At 40.3% G+C, this 19,168-nt stretch overlaps 1 protein-coding gene and 1 non-coding gene across 2 annotated transcripts in view; one reads left to right on the top strand and one right to left on the bottom strand.

Moving 5' to 3' along the window:
- NUP155 (nucleoporin 155) overlaps positions 1 to 19,168 on the top strand; it is a 76,525-nt gene that overhangs the window by 24,759 nt on the left and 32,598 nt on the right. Inside the window, exons 11-18 of the mRNA XM_012460013.2 lie at positions 1,011 to 1,163; positions 3,986 to 4,086; positions 8,561 to 8,731; positions 14,016 to 14,126; positions 15,048 to 15,142; positions 16,214 to 16,302; positions 17,077 to 17,139; positions 17,674 to 17,821. Coding sequence (XP_012315436.1) covers positions 1,011 to 1,163; positions 3,986 to 4,086; positions 8,561 to 8,731; positions 14,016 to 14,126; positions 15,048 to 15,142; positions 16,214 to 16,302; positions 17,077 to 17,139; positions 17,674 to 17,821 — 931 coding nt within the window. The remainder of the gene's footprint in view (positions 1 to 1,010; positions 1,164 to 3,985; positions 4,087 to 8,560; positions 8,732 to 14,015; positions 14,127 to 15,047; positions 15,143 to 16,213; positions 16,303 to 17,076; positions 17,140 to 17,673; positions 17,822 to 19,168) is intronic.
- Positions 18,268 to 18,331, bottom strand: LOC135275012 (U7 small nuclear RNA). The gene has a single exon (XR_010342736.1). It is a non-coding gene; the product is annotated as a U7 small nuclear RNA (small nuclear RNA).

The following is a 19,168-nucleotide window of genomic DNA, read 5'->3' as shown; positions in this document are numbered from 1 at the left end:
CTACTTGGGAGGCTGTGGTGGGAAGATCACTTAAGCCCAGGAGTTTGAGGCTGTAGTGAGCTGAGATCGTGTGGCTACACTCCAACCTGGGCAATAGAGCAAGACCCTGTCTCAAAAAAAAAAAAAGAAAACAAAAACCAAAGCCAAGCCTAAAAGGTACAATGGCTCACAGTTGATAACAGAGCCTGAATTGGAACACAAGCTTTCTTGATTGTCTTTGCAAGTTCCTTCTACTGAAATGTATTGATTCACCTCTCAATTTCGGGTGACATTTTCTTTTTCTTTTTCTTTTTCTTTTATTTTGAGATGGAGTCTTGCTCTGTTGCCCAGGCTGGAGTGCAGTGACACAATCTTGGCTCATTGCAACCTCTACGTCCCAGGTTCTAGTGATCCTCCTGCCTCAGCCCTCCTAGTAGCTGGGATAGTATTAGCACACGCCACCACGCCCGGCTAATTTTTGTATTGTTAGTAGAGATAGGGTTTCACTATGATGGCCAGGCTGGTCTCAAACTCCTGACCTCAGGTGATCCACTCGCCTTGACCTCCCAAAGTGCTAGGATTACAGGTGTGAGCCACCACACCCAGCCTTGAGTGACATTTTCTATTTTTCTTTTTATTTATTTATTTTTTTTGAGACAGAGTCTCGCTCTGTTGCCAGGAGCCAGGTTGGAGTGCAGTGGCACGATCTCGGCTCACTGCAACCTCTCCCTCCTGGGTTCAAGCAATTCTCCTGCCTCAGCCTCCCGAGTACCTGGGACTACAGGCACATGCCACCACGCCCAGCTAATTTTTGTATTTTTAGAGATGGGGTTTCATCATGTTGGCCAGGATGGTGACATTTTCTTAGATTATATTTTAGCTGATAGTCTAGATGGTAATTTAAGATCAGCCAGGAAAGTTATGTATGGTTTTAGCAAAGTTCTGTGCTTCTATATGTAATTGCTTCAATAACATATTTACGTCAGGTCCTTAGTTTCTGTTACTGATGCATAATTTTACCCCATCTTCAGGTGTTAGGTTATATTTCAGCACTTGTCCATTCAGACAGCCATTGGCACGGCCTAATACACTGACGCTGGTTCACGTCCGCTTACCTCCTGGATTCTCAGCATCTTCAACAGTAGAAAAGCCTTCAAAAGTACACAGAGCTCTTTATAGTAAAGGTAAGTTCTGAAATACTATCAGATTTAAGATTAGATTCTTAAAATTGTTAAAATTATATGACAATTTGAGGCATTTGAAAATACCTGATGGCAACAATAGAAACTGGGGACTACTAGAAGAGTTGGGGAAGTAGGGGAACAAGGGTTGAAAAACTTACTATTGGGTACTGTGCTCAGTACCTGATCAGTGAAATCAATTGTACCATAAACCTTAGCATGACAAAATATGCACAAGTAACAAATCTGCACATGTACCTCCTAGATCTACAGTAAAAGTTGAAATTGTGAAAATCAGAAGTTGAAGTTGAAAGTGTAGTTTTCACTCTTATATTTTGATCTGTTTCGTGATCATTTTTGTATGTTGTGTGAGGTAGCAGTCTGACTTCATTCTTTTGTATGTGGATATCCAGCTGTCTGAGCACCATTTGTTGAAAAGACTATTATTTTCCCATTGAATTGTCTTCGTCTTATTATCTTAGATGAATTACCCATTAATGTATGACTTCTGGATTCTCAGTTCTATTCCATTGGTCTGTATTACCCAGGCTTATGCCAGTAGCACAGTCTTGATTACTGTTGCTTTGTAGTAAGTGTTAAAATTGGTATGTGTGACTATTCTAACTTTGATCTTTTTTATTTTTTTGAGATGGTCTGGCTCTGTTGCCCAGGCTGGAGTGCAGCAGCACAATCTCTGCTCACTGCAACCTCTGCCTCCCAGGCTCAAGCCATCCTCCCACTTCAGCCTTCTGAGTAGCCGAGAGAGGCTACAGGTGTGTGCCACCACCCCCAGCTAATTTTTGTGTATTTTGTAGAGACAAGCTTTTGCCTTGTTGCCTAGGCTGGTCTCAAACTCCTGAGCTCAAGTGATCCATCTACTTGGCCTGTTAAAGTGCTGGGATTACAGGCATGAGCCACCATGCACCTGGCCTGATTTTTTTTTTTTTAAAGATGATTTTGGCTATTCTGAGTCTCTTAAATTTTCATTATGAATTTTAGAGTCACCTTGTTAATTTCTTCAAAAAAAGTGAGGGGCCAGGGACAGTGTCTCATGCTTGTAATCCCAATAGTTTGGGAGGCAGAGGCGGGTGGATCACTTGAGTTCAAGACCAGCCTGGCCAACATGGCGAAACCCCATCTCTACTAAAAATACAAAAATTAGCTGGGCATGGTGGGGCATGCTTATAGTACCAGCTACTTGGGAGGCTGAGGCAAGAGAATCACTTGAACCAGGGAGGTGAAAGTTATAGTGAGCTAAGATCCCACCACTGTACTCCAACCTGGGCCGCAGAGTGAGACTCTGTCTAAAAAAAAAAAAAAATGAGGTTGGATTGTGATAGCTGAATCTGTAGATCAATTTGAAGTCTTCAAATCCATGAATACAGATATTTTTCCAAGGTATTTGGGGGTGCAGAAGAAGGTTCTCACTCTGTTGCCCAGGCTGGAGTGCAGTGGCAGGATCTTGGCTCACCATAGCTTCAACCTCCCAGGCTCAGATGATCCTCCCTGCTCAACCTCTTGAATAGCTGGGACTACAGGTGTGTGCCACCATGCCTGGCTAATTTTTGTGTTTTTTGTAGAGATGGAGTTTCACCATGTTTCCCAGGCTGGTGAACTCCTGGGCTCAAGAAATCCTGCCACCTTGGCCTCCCAAAGTGCTAGGATTATAGGTGTGAGCCACCGTGTTGGCGAGTTTTCTTGAGATAATTGCTTTCATTGTTGTTGTTGTTGTTGTTGTTGGCAAGTTTTCTTGAGATAATTGCTTTCATTGTTGTTGTTGTTGTTGTTGAGATAGTATCTCATTCCTGTCACCCAGGCAGGAGTGCAGGATGTAATCATGCTTCATTTTTTGTTGAGACTAGGTCTTACTTTATTGCCCAGGCCAGTCTCAAACTCCTGGGCTCAAGTGATCAGCCTGCTTCAGCCTCCTAAACTGCTGGGATTACAGGCATAAGCCACAGCACCTCGCCCAGATAATTGCTTCTGTAGTACACTTACCTTTTCCATTCCTCTTACACCTTCATCATTTTTATTCATGGTGTGTTTGAATTAATCAGTATATAAACTGTATTCCATTCAATACTAGCTTGTATTACATTGTGAATTGTCAGTCACAGCATTTTTTATGTACTAAGTATATTTTTATAAAATTAATAATTGGCAGGGTGCAGTTGCTCACTCCTATAATCCCAGCACTTTGGGAGGCCGAGGTGGGCAGATCACCTGAGGTCAGGAGTTCAAGACCAGCCTGACCAACAAGATGAAACCCTGTTTCTACTGAAAAATACAAAATTAACTGGGCGTGGTGGTGCATGCCTGTAATCCCAGCTACTCAGGAGGCTGAGGCAGGAGAATCGCTTGAACCTGGGAGACAGAGATTGCGGTGAGCCAAGATCATGCCATTGCACTCCAACCTGGGCGAAAAGAGCAAAACTCCGCCTAAAAGAAAAAAAATTAATAATGATATTGATAGACCCATTAACTGTAATATATACCCTAAGTTCCAAAATGCTAAAATGTGAAAAAAATGTATGTTTACCTGAGAGAAATACAGTTTAAAATTGAGAACACTTAATGACTCTACCCTACAAATAATTATATAGTCTTTCAGGGAATTATTTTATTCTGTAATTTGTTTGTTTATAAAGATTGATGTTGTATGTACATCTATATATGTTAATTTTAAGTTGGCATAAAAGTGATTGTGGTTTTGTAATTTTAATTGCAAAACCACAATTACTTTTGCACCAACCTAATAATAAAGGTTATTGAGGATGCATATTATTTGACATGATGTAATAATGTTTTGTATATTAAACTTTTAGGTATTCTATTGATGGCAGCCTCAGAAAATGAGGATAATGATATCTTATGGTGTGTCAACCATGATACTTTTCCTTTCCAAAAGCCAATGATGGAAACCCAGGTAAGTAATCCTGACAATTCTGAAAAAACTATTACATAATTTTAAGTGAAGGATAATATGGTAATAAACTTTTTATCGTCGATTTATTGCAGTTTGCTTCTAATAACATATGATTAGGGGCCAGGCGTGGTGGCTTACGCCTGTAATCCCAGCACTTTGGGAGGCCGAGGCGGGTGGATCATGAGGTCAAGAGATCAAGACCATCCTGGTCAACATGGTGAAACCCCGTCTCTACTAAAAATACAAAAAATTAGCTGGGCATGGTGGCGCATGCCTGTAATCCCAGCTACTCAGGAGGCTGAGGCAGGAGAATTGCCTGAAACCAGGAGGCGGAGGTTGCGGTGAGCCGAGATCGCGCCATTGCACTCCAGCCTGGGTAACAAGAGCGAAACTCCGTCTCAAAAACAAAAACAAAACAAACAAACAAAAAATATGATTAGGAATTATAATGTAAAGAAATTATCCTGTTAATTATTTATTTTCCTCTGTCAGGTTAGAAGTTACTGTGGTAATCACAAAAAAATCTTTAAAGACAACGTTGGACCTTTACAGAACGTTTTCCATAATGTACCAGAAAATACATGTATCTTTTCCGAAATTTTGTTTTTTTTGTCTGAAAACGTGGTCAGGTTCATACGAAACGACCTTTATCTCATATAAATATGTTGCTTGTTTGGTTATTTAAATATGAGGCCATCCATTGTAGTTGTGACTTAGAATTTTATTCTAACAATCTCTTTGTAATTTTATCTTTGTTTTTTTTTGTTTAGATGGAGTCTTGTTGCCCAGTCTAGAGTGCAATGGCATGATCTTGGCTAATTGTGACCTCTGCCTCCTGGGCTCAAGCGATTCTCCTGCCTCAGCCTCCCAAGTAGCTGGGATTACAGGCATGTACCACCATGCCTGGCTAATTTTGTATTTTTAGTAGAGACGGGGTTTCTCCATGTTGGTCAGGCTGGTTTTGAACTCCTAAACTCAGGCGATTCACCCACCTCGGCCTTCCAAAGTGCTAGGATTACAGGTTTGGGCCACTGTGCCTGGCCCTGTTTTTTTTTTAATTGTAGAAACTTTCAAACATAAAATTTGAAGAGTCAGTTGAACCTTACATGAGAGAATTGAGTTGCCAACATCTTTCTTATTGTATTTTATTTTTCTTTCCTACATACACAAAGGCACACCCACAAACACACAGTTTTGTTTTAAACACAAAGATTACCACATACATTATGAAGTAGATATGGTCTTCCTGGGTGAGGGCCAAGGCTGCTATGAACCCACCAACTGCCCCCGCCCTCAGCTGCCCATCCTAGTCCCCAGTTAATAAGGAGGTGAGGGGAGGCTACCTCTCTCCATTCCTTTGGTGTCTTCTGCCCACCCTTGTCCTAAATAGTCCTGCATAGCCCACAGAGGCTGCTGATCAAACCAGATAAACCAACCCCTAATGGGGTGTGAATGTCTGGTATTCTCTCTTTGGAGCTACCTCTTCACAGGCATTTTGCTTCTAGTTTTCACTGAAAACTAGTGGTTTTCTGGTGGTTCTTAAATTTGAGCCCTTTCAGAAGGGGGAACTGGAAAAAGGTATGTGTAAGTGGGAGGAGGAAAAACTTAACTCCCAGGGATCGGAGTATTGTCTGCATATACCAAATTTCTGATACAGTTCAAGGAGCTGGGGTAGGAACAGGAGGGCAATAAGGAGTGCCTTTCTCCTTTCCTTTATTCTTTGAGCTTTACTGAGCATGTACTACCAGCCTTGTGCTATGATGAAATGTGAGGATTCAGAAGTTAATAAGATATAAACTCTGTCCTAGTTGAGATGCTGTATTGGTGGGATGCTGATTTTAATCCTGGCTGTACTTCCTCAGAACTGTGAAGTAGAGAACATGTTTTTGGCCCTCTATTTCTTCTTCTATAATGGTTATAATCATACCTACCACTATGGCATTGTGAGACTAAATGAGCTTATGTATGTAAAGAACTCAGAACAGTGCCTGGCACTCATAAGAAGCACTCCATAAATGTTAACTTTTTTTTTTTTTTTTTTTTGGTAAAGACAGTTTTCTCACCCTGTTGCCCAGGCCCAAGCAGTACTTCCACCTCAGCCTCCCAAGTAGCTGGGACTACAGGTGTGCATTACCATATCCACCCAATTTTTTTTTTTTTTGAGACAGAGTCTTACTCTTTTGCCCAAGCTGGAGTGCAGTAATGCCATCTCGGCTCACTGCAACCTCCGCCTCCCAGGTTCAAGCGATTTTCCTGTCTCAGCCTCTTTAGTAGCTGGGACTACAGGAATACACCACCACACCCAGCTAATTTTTGTATTTTTAGTAGAGACAGAGTTTCACCGCGTTAGCCAGAATGGTCTCAATCTCCTGACCTCGTGATCCGCCTGCCTCGGTCTCCCAAAGTGCTGGGATTACAGGCGTGAGCCACTGCACCTCAACTTTTAAATTTGTTGTAGAGACAGGGTCTGACTATATTGCCCAGACTGGTCTTGAACTCCTGGGCTCAAGCGATCCTCCCACCTTGGCCTCCTAAAGTGCTGGGGTTACAGGTGTGAGACACTGTCCCACCTAACTTTTTTTTAGATCAAATGCTGCATGTCATATAATTTGATTTAATATTTTAGTTTTTCTCAAACAAAGATAGACTTTTGTTTTTAACAAAAAAAAATCAAGTATAGTGTATGATCAAATTCTAGTTTCCCAATAGTAGTCATAAAAGACATTGGACTAGCAAGGGAAATTTTATATTGGCTAGTTATTAAATTATATTAGGGAATTGATAACTTTTTTTTTTTTTTTTGATACCACTCTGTTTCCCAGGCTGGAGTGCAGTGGCACAGGCAGAGCTCACTGCAACTGCCTCCCAGTTTCAAGGCATCCTCCCACCTCAGATCCCGTCATATAGCTGGGACTACAGGCACATGCCACCATGCTTGTCTGATTTTTTTAGTAGAGACAGGGTTTTGCCATGTAGCCCTGACTGCTCTCAAACTCCTCAGCTTAAGGGATCCACCTGCCTTGGTCTCCCAAATTGTTGGGATTACAGGCATGAGCCACCTCGCCCAGCCAATAACATTTTTAAATGTTACTATTATATGGTTTGTATGAAAACATTCTTATTATTAGGAGATATGTGCAAAAGTATTAATTAGTGATAAATGATGTCTATACTTTCAAATAGTACAATAAAATAAAAATATGCAGGCAAACTGCTAACAATTGTTAAAAGTAGGTATTGAGCATGTGGACTTTTACTGTATTTTCTACATTTTTGGCTGCTTGAAATTTTTTACTATAAAGTATTTTAAAGGATTAAAATACCTTTTTTTTTTTTTTTTTTCCTGAGACAGGGTCTTGCTCTGTTGCCCAGGGTGAAATGCAGTGGCATGATAGCTCAGTTTAATCTCAAAACTCCTGGGTTCAAGCAGTCCTCCTACCTCAGCCTTCTGAGCTGCTAGGCATGCAGGCACATACCACCACCACACCGAGGTAGTTTTTTAATTTTTGTAGAGATGGGCACATTTTTTAATTTTTGTAGAGTTCTTTAATTTTTAAAGAAAAGATTGTATCTTAGCTTTGCAGATACAATCTATCCTGGAATGATGGTAGAAGTTAGTTTTTTGGTTGAGAGGATGATAATTCTATTAAATAGTATTTACAGTTTATCTTGAGAAAAGTTTGCCCTTATCCTCTAGTAGAAAAAGATTTATGTATTAGTATAGAAAATGCCTGTTGATGGCTGGGCACGGTGGCTCACTTAATCCTAGCACTTTGGGAGGCCAAGGCAGGCAGATCACCTGAGGTCAGGAGTTAGAGACCAGCCTGGCCAATGTGGCAAAACTCGAAACCCTGTCTCTACTAACAATGCAAAAATTAGCTGGATGTGGTGGTGTGCATCTGTAATACCAGATACTCGAAGGCTGAGGCAGGAGAATTGCTTGAACCCGGGAGGCAGGTGTTGTAGTGGGCTCTGATTGAGCCACTGCACTCCAGCCTCAGTGAAAGGGTGAGACTCCATCTCAGAAAAAACAAAGAAAATTCCTGATTAGCACTTTGAGAGGCCAAGATGGGCAGATTACATGAGCCCATGAGTTTGAGTTCGAGAGCATCCTGGGCAACATGGTAAAACCCTGTCTATACAAAACATAAAAAAATTAGCTGGGTGTGGTGGCGTTCTGTAGAACCAGGTACTTGGGAGGTTGAGGTGGAACGGGGAGGTGGAGGCTACAGTCAGCTGTGATTATGCCACTACACTTCAGTTTGGGTGACAGTAAGATGCTGTTTCAAAAAAAAAAAAAACCCAGAAAATACCTGATTAAAAAAAAAAGATAGTAGAAAATTATATACATACTTTTAAAAATACTTATGTACTATTAATTTATTACATTTACATCTTTGTTAAGTCTGTAGTTTTTTCTTTTGCATTATATAATTTCAATATGATATGTAAAACATTTATTTCTTTTACATAGATGACAACCCGTGTTGATGGTCATTCCTGGGCTCTTTCTGCGATAGATGAATTGAAAGTAGATAAGATAATTACGCCCTTAAATAAGGATCATATTCCAATAACTGATTCACCAGTTGTTGTACAGCAGCACATGTTACCTCCAAAGAAATTTGTTCTCCTCTCAGCACAGGTATGTACGTACTCTGTTATGGTAGTGACAAAAAGAAGTGATACTTAATATTTTTGTCAAGTACTCTGAAGTAACAGCTTAATGAAAGTTTTTTGTGTTTTTGTTTTTTTGGTTTTTTTGAGAATGGAGTCTTGCTCTGTCCCCCAGATTGGAGTGCAGTGGCGTGATCTCGGCTCACTGCAGCCTCCGCCTCCCGGGTTCAAGCGATTCTCCTGCCTCAGCCTCTTGAGTAGCTGGGATTACAGGCACATGTGACCACACCCAGTTAATTTTTGTATTTTTAGTAGAGATGGGGGTTTCACCATGTTGGTCAGGCTGGTCTTAAACTCCTAACCTTAGGTGACCTGCCTGCCTCCTCAGCCTCCCAAAGTGCTGAGATTACAGGCATGAACCACTATGCCTGGCGTTTTTTTTTTTTTTTTTTTTTTTTTTTGAGACAGAGTCTCACTCTGTCACCCAGGCTGGGGTGCAGTGGCACGATCTCAGCTTACTGCAACCTCTGCTTCCTGGGTTCAAGCAATTGTCCTGCCTCAGCCTCCCGAGTAGCTAGGATTACAGGCATGCGCCACCACGCCTGGCTAACTTTCGTATTTTTAGTAGAGATGGTATTTCACCATGTTGGCCAGGCTGGTCCCGAACTCCTAACCTCAGGTGATCCACCCACCTCAGCCTCCCAAAGTGCTGGGATTACAGGCATAGGCCACCACGCCCAATCCAGTGGAATCACTTTCTTAAGTACTTAGGAATGTTTACTCTTACAGTATTCTGAATAATACTTTATAATACCAGAAATGCTCCAAAAATCCAGCTCAAGGCCAGGTGAGGTCGCTCACACCTGTAATCTCAGCACTTTGGGAGGCTAAGGGAGGAGGATTGCTTGAGTCCTGAGACCACCCTGGTCAATATGGCAAAACCCCGTCTCTACAAAAAATACATAAAAATTACTTGGGCATGGTGATGAGCACCTGTAGTTCCAGCTACTCGGAGCTGAGATGGGAGGATTGCTTGAGCCTGGGACTCAGAAGTTACAGTGAGCCAAGATCACTGCCCTGCTCTCCAGCCTGGGTAACAGAGTGGGATGCTATCTCAAAAAAAAAAATACAAAAATTTATAAGGCCAGGCACGATGGCTCTCACCTATAATCCCAGCACTTTGGGAGGCTGAGGCGGATGGATCACGAGGTCAAGAGATTGAGACCATCCTGGCCAACATGGTGAAACACCGTCTCTACTAAAAATATAAAAATTAGGTGGGCATGGTAGTGGGTGCCTGTAATCACAATTATTTGGGAGACTGAGGCAGGAGATTGAGGTGGAAGTTACAGTGAGCTGAGATCACGCCACTGCACTCCATCCACCCTGGGCAACAGAGCAAGACTCTGTCTCAACAAAAACAAACCCAGCTCTTTATAAGTGCTAAAATTTTTCTAAAGTAGCATTTCTGTCACTAGTGTTTAGCAACATAAAATATACTATAAGTTGGCCTGATGCCATGGCCAATGCTTGTAATCCCAGCACTTGGGTAGGCTGAAGTGGGAGGATCACTTGGGGCTAGGGGTTTCAGATCAGCCTGGTCAACAGAGTGAGACCCCGTCTCTATAAAAAGTAAAAACAAAAATTAGCTTGGCAGGGTGGTGTGGTGCACCTGGTGTCCCAACTACTTGGAAGGCTGAAGTAGGAAGATTGCTTGAACCAGGAGTTCAAGGCTATATAGTGAGCTTTGATCATGCCTCTGCACTTTAGCCTAGGCAACAGAGTGAGACCTCATCTTAAAAAATATTTTTTTTATACTTTAATTTTTATATACTAATGTATTGATGCAATTTATATGGTTAATAGAGGAAAATATACAGTAAAATCTGCCATCCAGTCCAGGTCCCTTTCCTCTAGACACCCATTTTGATAGTATCTTCCAGGGATATATTATGGATATAAAAACAATACAGATATTGTTTGAACAAATGGTAGCATATGCACTGTCCTATACCATGCTTTTTGTATTTCAAAAATATACTTTTGAGATCTTTCAATATTCATATATAAATACTTTCTCTAATTTATATTTCAAAGGTATCACTTTGTATGGAAGTACCAGATTTAACTAGACCCCCATTTTTTGTTTGTTTGTTTGTTTTTAATGAAACGGAGTCTGGCTCTGTCACCCAGGCTGGAGGGCAGTGGCACCATCTTGGCCCACTGTAATCTCCGCCGCCTGGGTTCAAGTGATTCTTCTGCCTCAGCCTTCCGAGTAGCTGGGATTACAGCTGCCTGCCACCAAGCCTGGCTAATTTTTGTATTTTTAGTAGAGACAGGGTTTCACCATGTTGGCCGGGCTGGTCTCAAACTCATGATGTCAGGTGATCCACCTGCCTCGGCCTCCCAAAGTGCTGGGATTTACAAGCGAGAGCTACTGCGCCCAGTCAACTAGACCCCAATTAATGAGTTTCTTTGCTATTCAAAATACAACCTTGGCCAGATGCGGTAGCTCATGCCTGTAATCCCAGCACTTTCAGAGGCTGAGGTGGGTGGATCACTTGAGCCCAGGAGTTTGAGACCAGCTGGGCAACATGGCGAAATCCTGTTTCTGCAAAAAATAGACAAATTAGCCGGGTATGGTGGCACATGTCTATTGTCCCCGCTACTCTTTGTCCCCGATACTCTGGAGGCTAAGGTGGGAGGATCACCTGAGCCCAGGAGGCAGTGGTAGCAAGTGAGCCAAGTTTGCACCACTGCATTCCAGCCTGGGTAACAGAATGAGACCCTGTCTCAAAAATGAAAAAAAAAAAAACATTTTAAAAATACAACCTTGTGGCCGGCCACAGTGGCTCATGCCTGTAATCCCAGCACTTTGGGAGGCCAAGACAGGTAGATCACCTGAGGTCAGGAGTTTGAGACCAGCCTGGCCAACATGGCAAAACTCCCAACTCTACTAAAAACAAAAATTAGCCAGGCATGGTGGTGCATGCCTATATTTCCAGCTACTTGGGAGGCTGAGGCAGGAGAATCACTTGAACCTGGGAGGCAGAGGTTGCACTGACCCAGGATCAAGCCATTGCACTTCAGCGTAGTCAATAATAGCAAGAGCAATACTCCACCTAAAAAAAAAAAAACCTTGTGCATATAATACGTATTATTTTGCATGTATGTCAATAAAGCTATAGTATTAATATATTAATATCTGCTGAGATATTAATACTACATTTATATGCATTTATCATTTTGATAGTTATTGCCAGAATTCCCTCTCTATATATTCAATAATGGTGCTTGTGAATGCCAGTTTCCTCAAAGCCTCTCTACGTACCATATCCTTCCTTATTAAGAGACTCTCTCGCTCTCTTTTTTTTTTGTATTTTCAAATAGATTTAGGTGGTACAAATGCATTTTTTTTAATTACATGAATATGTGGCATAGTGGTGAAGTCTGACTTTTAGTGTTAACACCTGAATAGTGTAAATTGTGGGTTTTTTTTTTTTTTTTTTTTCTTTTGAGACGGAGTTTCGCTCTTGTTACCCAGGCTGGAGTGCAATGGTGCGATCTCGGCTCACCGCAACCTCCGCCTCCTGGGTTCAGGCAATTCTCCTGCCTCAGCCTCCAGAGTAGCTGGGATTACAGGCACGTGCCACCATGCCGAGCTAATTTTTTGCATTTTTAGTAGAGACAGGGTTTCACCATGTTGACCAGGATGGTCTCGATCTCTTGACCTTGTGATCCACCCGCCTTGGCCTCCCAAAGTGCTGGGATTACAGGCGTGAGCCACTGCGCCCGGCGTGAATAGTGTAAATTGTAATTTTTTTATTCCTCACCCCCTCCCACCTGACTCACTTTTCTTTTTTATTTTTTTTGAGACTGAATCTTGCTTTGTTACCCAGTCTAAAGCATAGTGACCCAATTTCGGCTCACTGCAACCTCCGCCTCCCGGGTTCAAGCGATTCTCCTTCCTCAGCCTCCCAAGTAGCTGGGATTACAGGCAGGCACATGCTACCATGCCCAGCAATTTTCTGTATTTTCAGTAGAGACAGGATTTCTGCATGTTAGCTGGGCTGGTCTTGGACTGCCGACCTCAGGTGACACCTGCCTCAGCCTTCCAAAGTGCTGGGATTACAGGCGTGAGCCACCATACCCAGCCTCTCTTTTCATATTTATATTTCTGTGAACTATCTGTTCTTATTCTATATAAACTTTTCTATTGAGTTCTTTCATTTGTACAATCAAAATTTATGTATCAAGAAAACTATCTTTTTGTGATTTTACCCTAAAATATTTTCTCTGGTTTGTTATTTGACTTTGTTTATTGAGATTTTTCCCAGGCACACAAGTGTATAAGTAGTCAAAATTAAAGGTTATTTGATGTTTTTATTTTGTTTTGAGACAGGGTGTTACTCTGTCATTCAAGATGGAGTGCAGTGGCATAGCCTCAGTTTACTGCAACCTCTGCCTCCCAGGCTCAAGGAATCCTCCCACCTCAGCCTCCTGAGTAGCTGGGACTATAGGCGTTTGCCACCACACCCAGTTAATTTTCTTATTTTCTGTAGCGACAGGATCTTACTATGTTGTCCAGGCTGGTCTCAAACTCCTGAGCTCAAGCTATCCACCCACCTCAGCCTCCTAAAGTGCTGGGATTACAGGGGAGAGGCAATCTTCCCAGCCATCATTTGAAATATGTCATAGTTGAAAAGCTTCTTCTCACTAAGGTTTATAAAAGAATCCACTCATAGTTCCTTTTGTTTATTGGTTGGTGGAAAAACAATTGAGGTTTTCACCATTGATTGTAATGGTGAAAACCTCAGTTACTTTTGTACCAGTCTAATACTATGATAGTTTCATTTTGTACTTTAAGTCTTCTGCTCTATTTGGAATTTATCCTGGTTTAAGGTATGAATATGGATCTAACTCTCTTTTTTTGGATTAAATTGATATAAATAGTAGCAACATGATTAATTAATAATCTAACTTTAATTCTCTGGTTTAAGGGGCAGCTTTGTAGGGGCAATTGTATTAAGTTTTCTTTATAGATATATAGATCTACTGGAGGTTGAGTTGAGATGCAGATGGCCTTTTTGACCAGTTTACTTTGCATATCACCTCAACCAATCCTTCTGCCTCAGCCCCCAGAAGTGCTAGAATTACAAGTGTGAGCCACCACGCCCAGCTTACTTCGTATTGTTGAAAGGTTTTGTTTGTTTGTTTGTTTGATTTATTTTATCAAATAAGGTAGCAAGGTCAGTTGCTACCCGCCAATCTTGGTAAATCTATTATTCATGTTCTTTTTTCAAATTTCTTAGGGGAGCCTTATGTTTCATAAACTTAGACCTGTAGATCAACTGAGGCATCTACTTGTGAGTAATGTGGGTGGAGATGGAGAAGAGATTGAAAGATTCTTTAAATTACATCAGGTAATTATATGTACTTTTAGAAAATGTGACAATATTTTAAACAAACAGTGGGAGTCATAGTTTATGTAAATTAGGACTGGAATACTGTAATAAACAGATAATCTTAACAATATTCCTTTCTTTACCTAAGTAATTGTATGTGAACTGACATTTGAAAACAGGGTTAATGTAAGTCTTGTAGTAAGCTTTCAGATTTTTATTCTCTGTTGTTGATAAATTCTTATTGAAGTCTGCTAGTAATATTTTCTTGTTCAAGTTATGTGATCAGTGCCTTTTCATTAAAGGCACAAGACATTTAGGGACAAGTTCTTTTTTGTTTGTTTTGGCTTAATGACATGAGGAAGAAACTTGAGGCAACAGTGTAGAAACCTGAGTATTTCAGAGCCATAACTAGAATTGGTACGGTTAAAATTGCGAGTAGATTAAAGTTAAGTACACAGACTCTGGATTCAAAGCACCTACATTAAAAATCCCACCTCTACCACTGAGGTAAATTACTTGAATTCTCTTGGCTTCAGTTTGCTTATACATTATAATAGTATGTGGTATGAGGATTAATATATGCTAAACTTTTAAAATACTACCTGACACATGGTAGATATTTAATGCTACCACTTACTGTTATTTCCTAGAAAGTAGAAAGACCACAGGAAGAAAATTGGAGACATAAGCCCAAAACTAAGTCAGAATCTAGGTGAAAAGGAAAAGAGAGCATCCTGTAGTCCTGGTGCTTATGATGAACTTAAAATAAGACCAGTTTAGTTTGCTTGTCTTTTTACACTAACTGATTTCATTCAGTTAGCAAGTACTTATTGAACACCTGTTCTAGGCTAGATACAGACTTTAATACTGCATCTAGTTGTACACAAATCATTTTAAATGTTTATATTTAATATAGGGCCAATATTCCTCTTTTTACAGGAAGACCAGGCTTGTGCAACTTGCCTTATTCTTGCTTGCTCCACTGCTGCCTGCGATAGAGAAATATCTGCCTGGGCTACTCGGGCTTTCTTTAGGTATATGAAAGATTTGTTTGTTTGTTTACTGAGCCACTTTTTAAAAATGATTTAATTATCAATGTGATAAATTAAAGCCTTGCCAAACAGTTAAGTGACTATGTAGGCAAATTATCAAAATTCATTTGCAGAAGGGTGAAATCTGGAGAGATTATAATAGTAATAGAGGCAACTAAATTAGCATAGTTTATGCATTATTACTTTAACTCTGGATTCTGTTGTGTAACTTTTTGTCTACTTTCTACACTTCGTTCTACTTCAGTTACTATCTCATCTATCTTTTTTACTTCCCTAAACACTATGCCAGTTCTGCTTAATACGTATCATTAGTATTGAAGGCTTCTGAATTACTTTAAGGAAACTTGGTACCAAAGAGATATTTCTATTTGGAAAATATTTAAGAATTTGAAATGTAATTTTGTTAGAAATGTTTTTTAAAGTATTATCTAACCATAACCTAGTATGAAAATTAAATGCTGCCGGGCACGGTGGCTCATGCCTGTAATCCCAGCACTTTGGGAGGCCGAGGTGGGTGGATCACGAGGTCAGGAGATCGAGACCATCCTGGTCAACATGGTGAAACCCCATCTCTACTAAAAATACAAAAAATTAGCTGGGCATGGTGGCGCGTGCCTGTAATCCCAGCTACTCTGGAGGCTGAGGCAGGAGAATTGCCTGAACCCAGGAGGCGGAGGTTGCGGTGAGCCGAGATCACGCCATTGCACTCCAGCCTGGGTAACAAGAGCTAAACTCCGTCTCAAAAAAAAAAAGAAAAGAAAAGAAAATTAAATGCCATTTACTCACAAAGTAAATTCTATGCATTGCATATCTTTTTCTTAGAAGTTACCAGAGTCACATATAATTCTTGCTAGTAGCAGTTTCATGTCCACATTTACTGAATAAATATTTATTATAAGTCTTATGCATATATTTCACTGTTAGCACAATATGTTAAAGTCTGTAATGCTTAAAATGTTTATTTAGAAGCTAAGCAGGAAAAGGAATAATTTCAGTGTTTAAGATGGATGGTTTGTTTTACTGAATAAACTCAACCTCTTGTCATAAAAATAGGTATGGTGGTGAAGCACAGATGAGATTTCCAACCACTCTTCCCCCTCCAAGTAATGTGGGTCCCATGTTGGGGTCTCCTGTCTATTCTAGTGAGTATGAAACATTGAACTGAAATTATTTCTAATTGTTTGAATCTTAGAACCTTCATAGCAATTTTTGTCAAACCTCTTTTAATTATGTTTTATTTATTGCTACTGTGTAATTGGTGAATACCTCTACAGATTCTGACTCTTAAAAGTGCTCTATTAATATTGAATCCTTCACGTATGGTAGGAAGCGAAGTAAGATGTGACCAGTCACATTTACGTAACTCATTTGCCATATATTCAGAAGGAAAGAAATGAATGATTTAATAATAATTAACTCACACATCAGTGTTTTCCAAGGTGAGAGTTGTTAGAAAGTTTCTAGGAGATGAGTCCCTAATTCTTGCATATATCATGGACAGTGTAACTCCTTTTTATGCTTAGAAATAGCTCTGTGGCCAGGTGCAGTGGCTCACCCCTGTAATTCCCACACTTTGGTTGGCTGAAGTGGGTGATCATCTGTGGTTGGTAGTTAGAGACCAGCCTGACCAATATGGTAAAACCCCGTCTCTACTAAAAGTATAAAAATTAATTGGCCTGTGGTGGTATGAGCCTGTAATCTCAGCTTCTCAGGAGGCTGAGATGGGAGAATCACTTGAACCTGGGAGGCAGAGGTTGCAGTTAGCTGAGATCATGCCACTGTACTCCTGCCTGAGCCACAGAAGGAGACTTTGTCTCAAAAAAAGAAAAAGAAAATAGCTTCTGTACCTAATTTTGATCACATTCACAACATTGAGATGTGCTTTTCTAACTTTATATTCTTCTTTCCCTTTTTAGGTTCTCCTGTTCCTAGTGGTAGTCCCTATCCAAATCCATCCTTTTTGGGAACACCACCTCAGGGTACCTCTTTTCTTTGTTTTGGATTGCTACTACTGTTATTTTGAAGTGCTATCATTATGAGTTATCCTTATTGCTTAGTGTGAAACAGATTAACTTGCCTTATTCTCTTAAAGATAAATATCATTTTAGAATTGATGTCCAAGCAAGTTTTGGCATTTGGATGTGAATCCTTTTATTTAGGACGAGCTTCTCTTATATTATGCCTGGAAAGCCCGTTATTAGGGTACCAGGATTAAATTGGACCCTAAAATCTGTGTAAGTAGTTCTTTTTCACTCTTAGCATTACAAGCAGTGATTGCAAATTTCTTTCCTTTACATTCTTCATTGTGAACACTTGCAAGTCTACCTGGGAGTGCCCATCCACATTTAAATCTCTCTTCTTATTAAGGAAAACTAAATTAAATATCTGTGTATTTCATTATTTTTGTAAATACCGCTACCTTTGTGTCTAGATACACAAACTTGGTTTATTGAGAATTCTGAATTTGATGCTTTCTATTTTTAAGAGATTTGCTTTTCTTATGTGTGTACAAGGTATACAGCCTCCTGCCATGTCAACTCCAGTGTGTGCTCTGGGAAACCCAGCAACTCAGGCCACAAATATGAGTTGTGTGACTGGACCAGAGATTGTGTACTCTGGAAAACACAATGGTATTTGCATTTACTTTTCTCGGATTATGGGGTAAGTTTGTCATGAAATAATGAACTGTTGCTCACCTTGTCCCATCTTGAGTAGTTAAATATTTTTAACTCTGAATTTGGGACATCATTTATTCCTATTAAATTTTAGTTTTAGCTCACTTGTTCATCAGCAAAACTTTTCTGTCATTCAGTTTTTATTATCTAACTATATTCATTGCTATGTTTTATTTCTCTCACTCTCTCATGATCTATGTTTGTGTGTGTGTAGCATCAAAATATGGTTGTTCCTTAACGCAGGGGTTAGGGGGTGCCAACCACACTTCCTCAACCCTCATGCAGTCAGCAATTCACATATAACTTTTGACTTTCTTAACTACTTATATCCTACTGTCTAGAAGCCTCACTGATAATATGAGTAATCAGTGAACACATATTTTGTATATTTTTTGTGTTTTCTTTTTTCAACTTTTGCATGGTATGGGAGTGTGGGGACGTCTGGTAAAAACCAGAAAACCACCTGCTAGACAAATTCTAAAACAGTGTAACACTGATACTTCATGTTATGTCTATTATACACTATATTCTTACAATAAAGTAAGCTAGAGAAGAAAATATTAAGAAAATCATAAGGAAGATAAAATATACTTACTATTCATTAAGTGTCAGTGGACCACCATAAAGGTCGTAATCCTTGTCTTCACGCTGAGTAATCCTTGTCTTCACGCTGAGTAGGCTGAGGAGTAGGAAGAGGAAGGGTTGGTTTTGATATACTAGGGCAGCATAGGTAGGAAAAATATCTGTATATAAGTGGACCCACACAATTCAAGCCCATATTGTTCAAAGGTCAACTGTATATCTATGTACATATTGATGTACAGTGTTACAAACTTCCCCATAACTCAGTGACGTGTCTACAGTTCAACAGGGCAGTTCTCGTCTTCCTGGGTTAACTCAAGGATAGGCAATCAGTTGTGAAGTTGAAGGGAGCTATGCTTATCTTGGCTAGGCTCTCATATGTTCAAGGTTATATTTTACAGCTGGTCTATAATGGCCTCAGCTGAAACAGCTTGGTGGTTCTCCACATGGTTTCTCATCCTCCAGCAGGCCAGCCAAAGATTATTTAGCTGGTGGTGGCAGGGTTCCTTGAGAAAGAGTAGAAACTTGCAAAAGCTTTATTCCTAGGCTCACAACTGGCTTACCATGCCCTTTTCCTCCTCTTTCACTTGGCCAGCAGGAAGTCGCGGGGCCAATCCAGATTTAAAAGGTGGGAAATAGACCAGCTTTTAGGGGAGAGACATCAAAATCATACTGCAAAGGGGATAGATATAGGGAAGGATAAAGACATGTGGTTGTTTTTGCAGTCTGTTACATCATCTTAGTTAGCTAT

The sequence above is a fragment of the Aotus nancymaae genome, unplaced genomic scaffold (genome assembly GCF_030222135.1).
Source record: "Aotus nancymaae isolate 86718 unplaced genomic scaffold, 86718_ANA_hifiasm-v0.15.2.pri h1tg000014l, whole genome shotgun sequence".
NCBI lineage: Eukaryota > Metazoa > Chordata > Mammalia > Primates > Aotidae > Aotus > Aotus nancymaae.
This window is presented reverse-complemented; position numbering and strand designations above follow the sequence as displayed.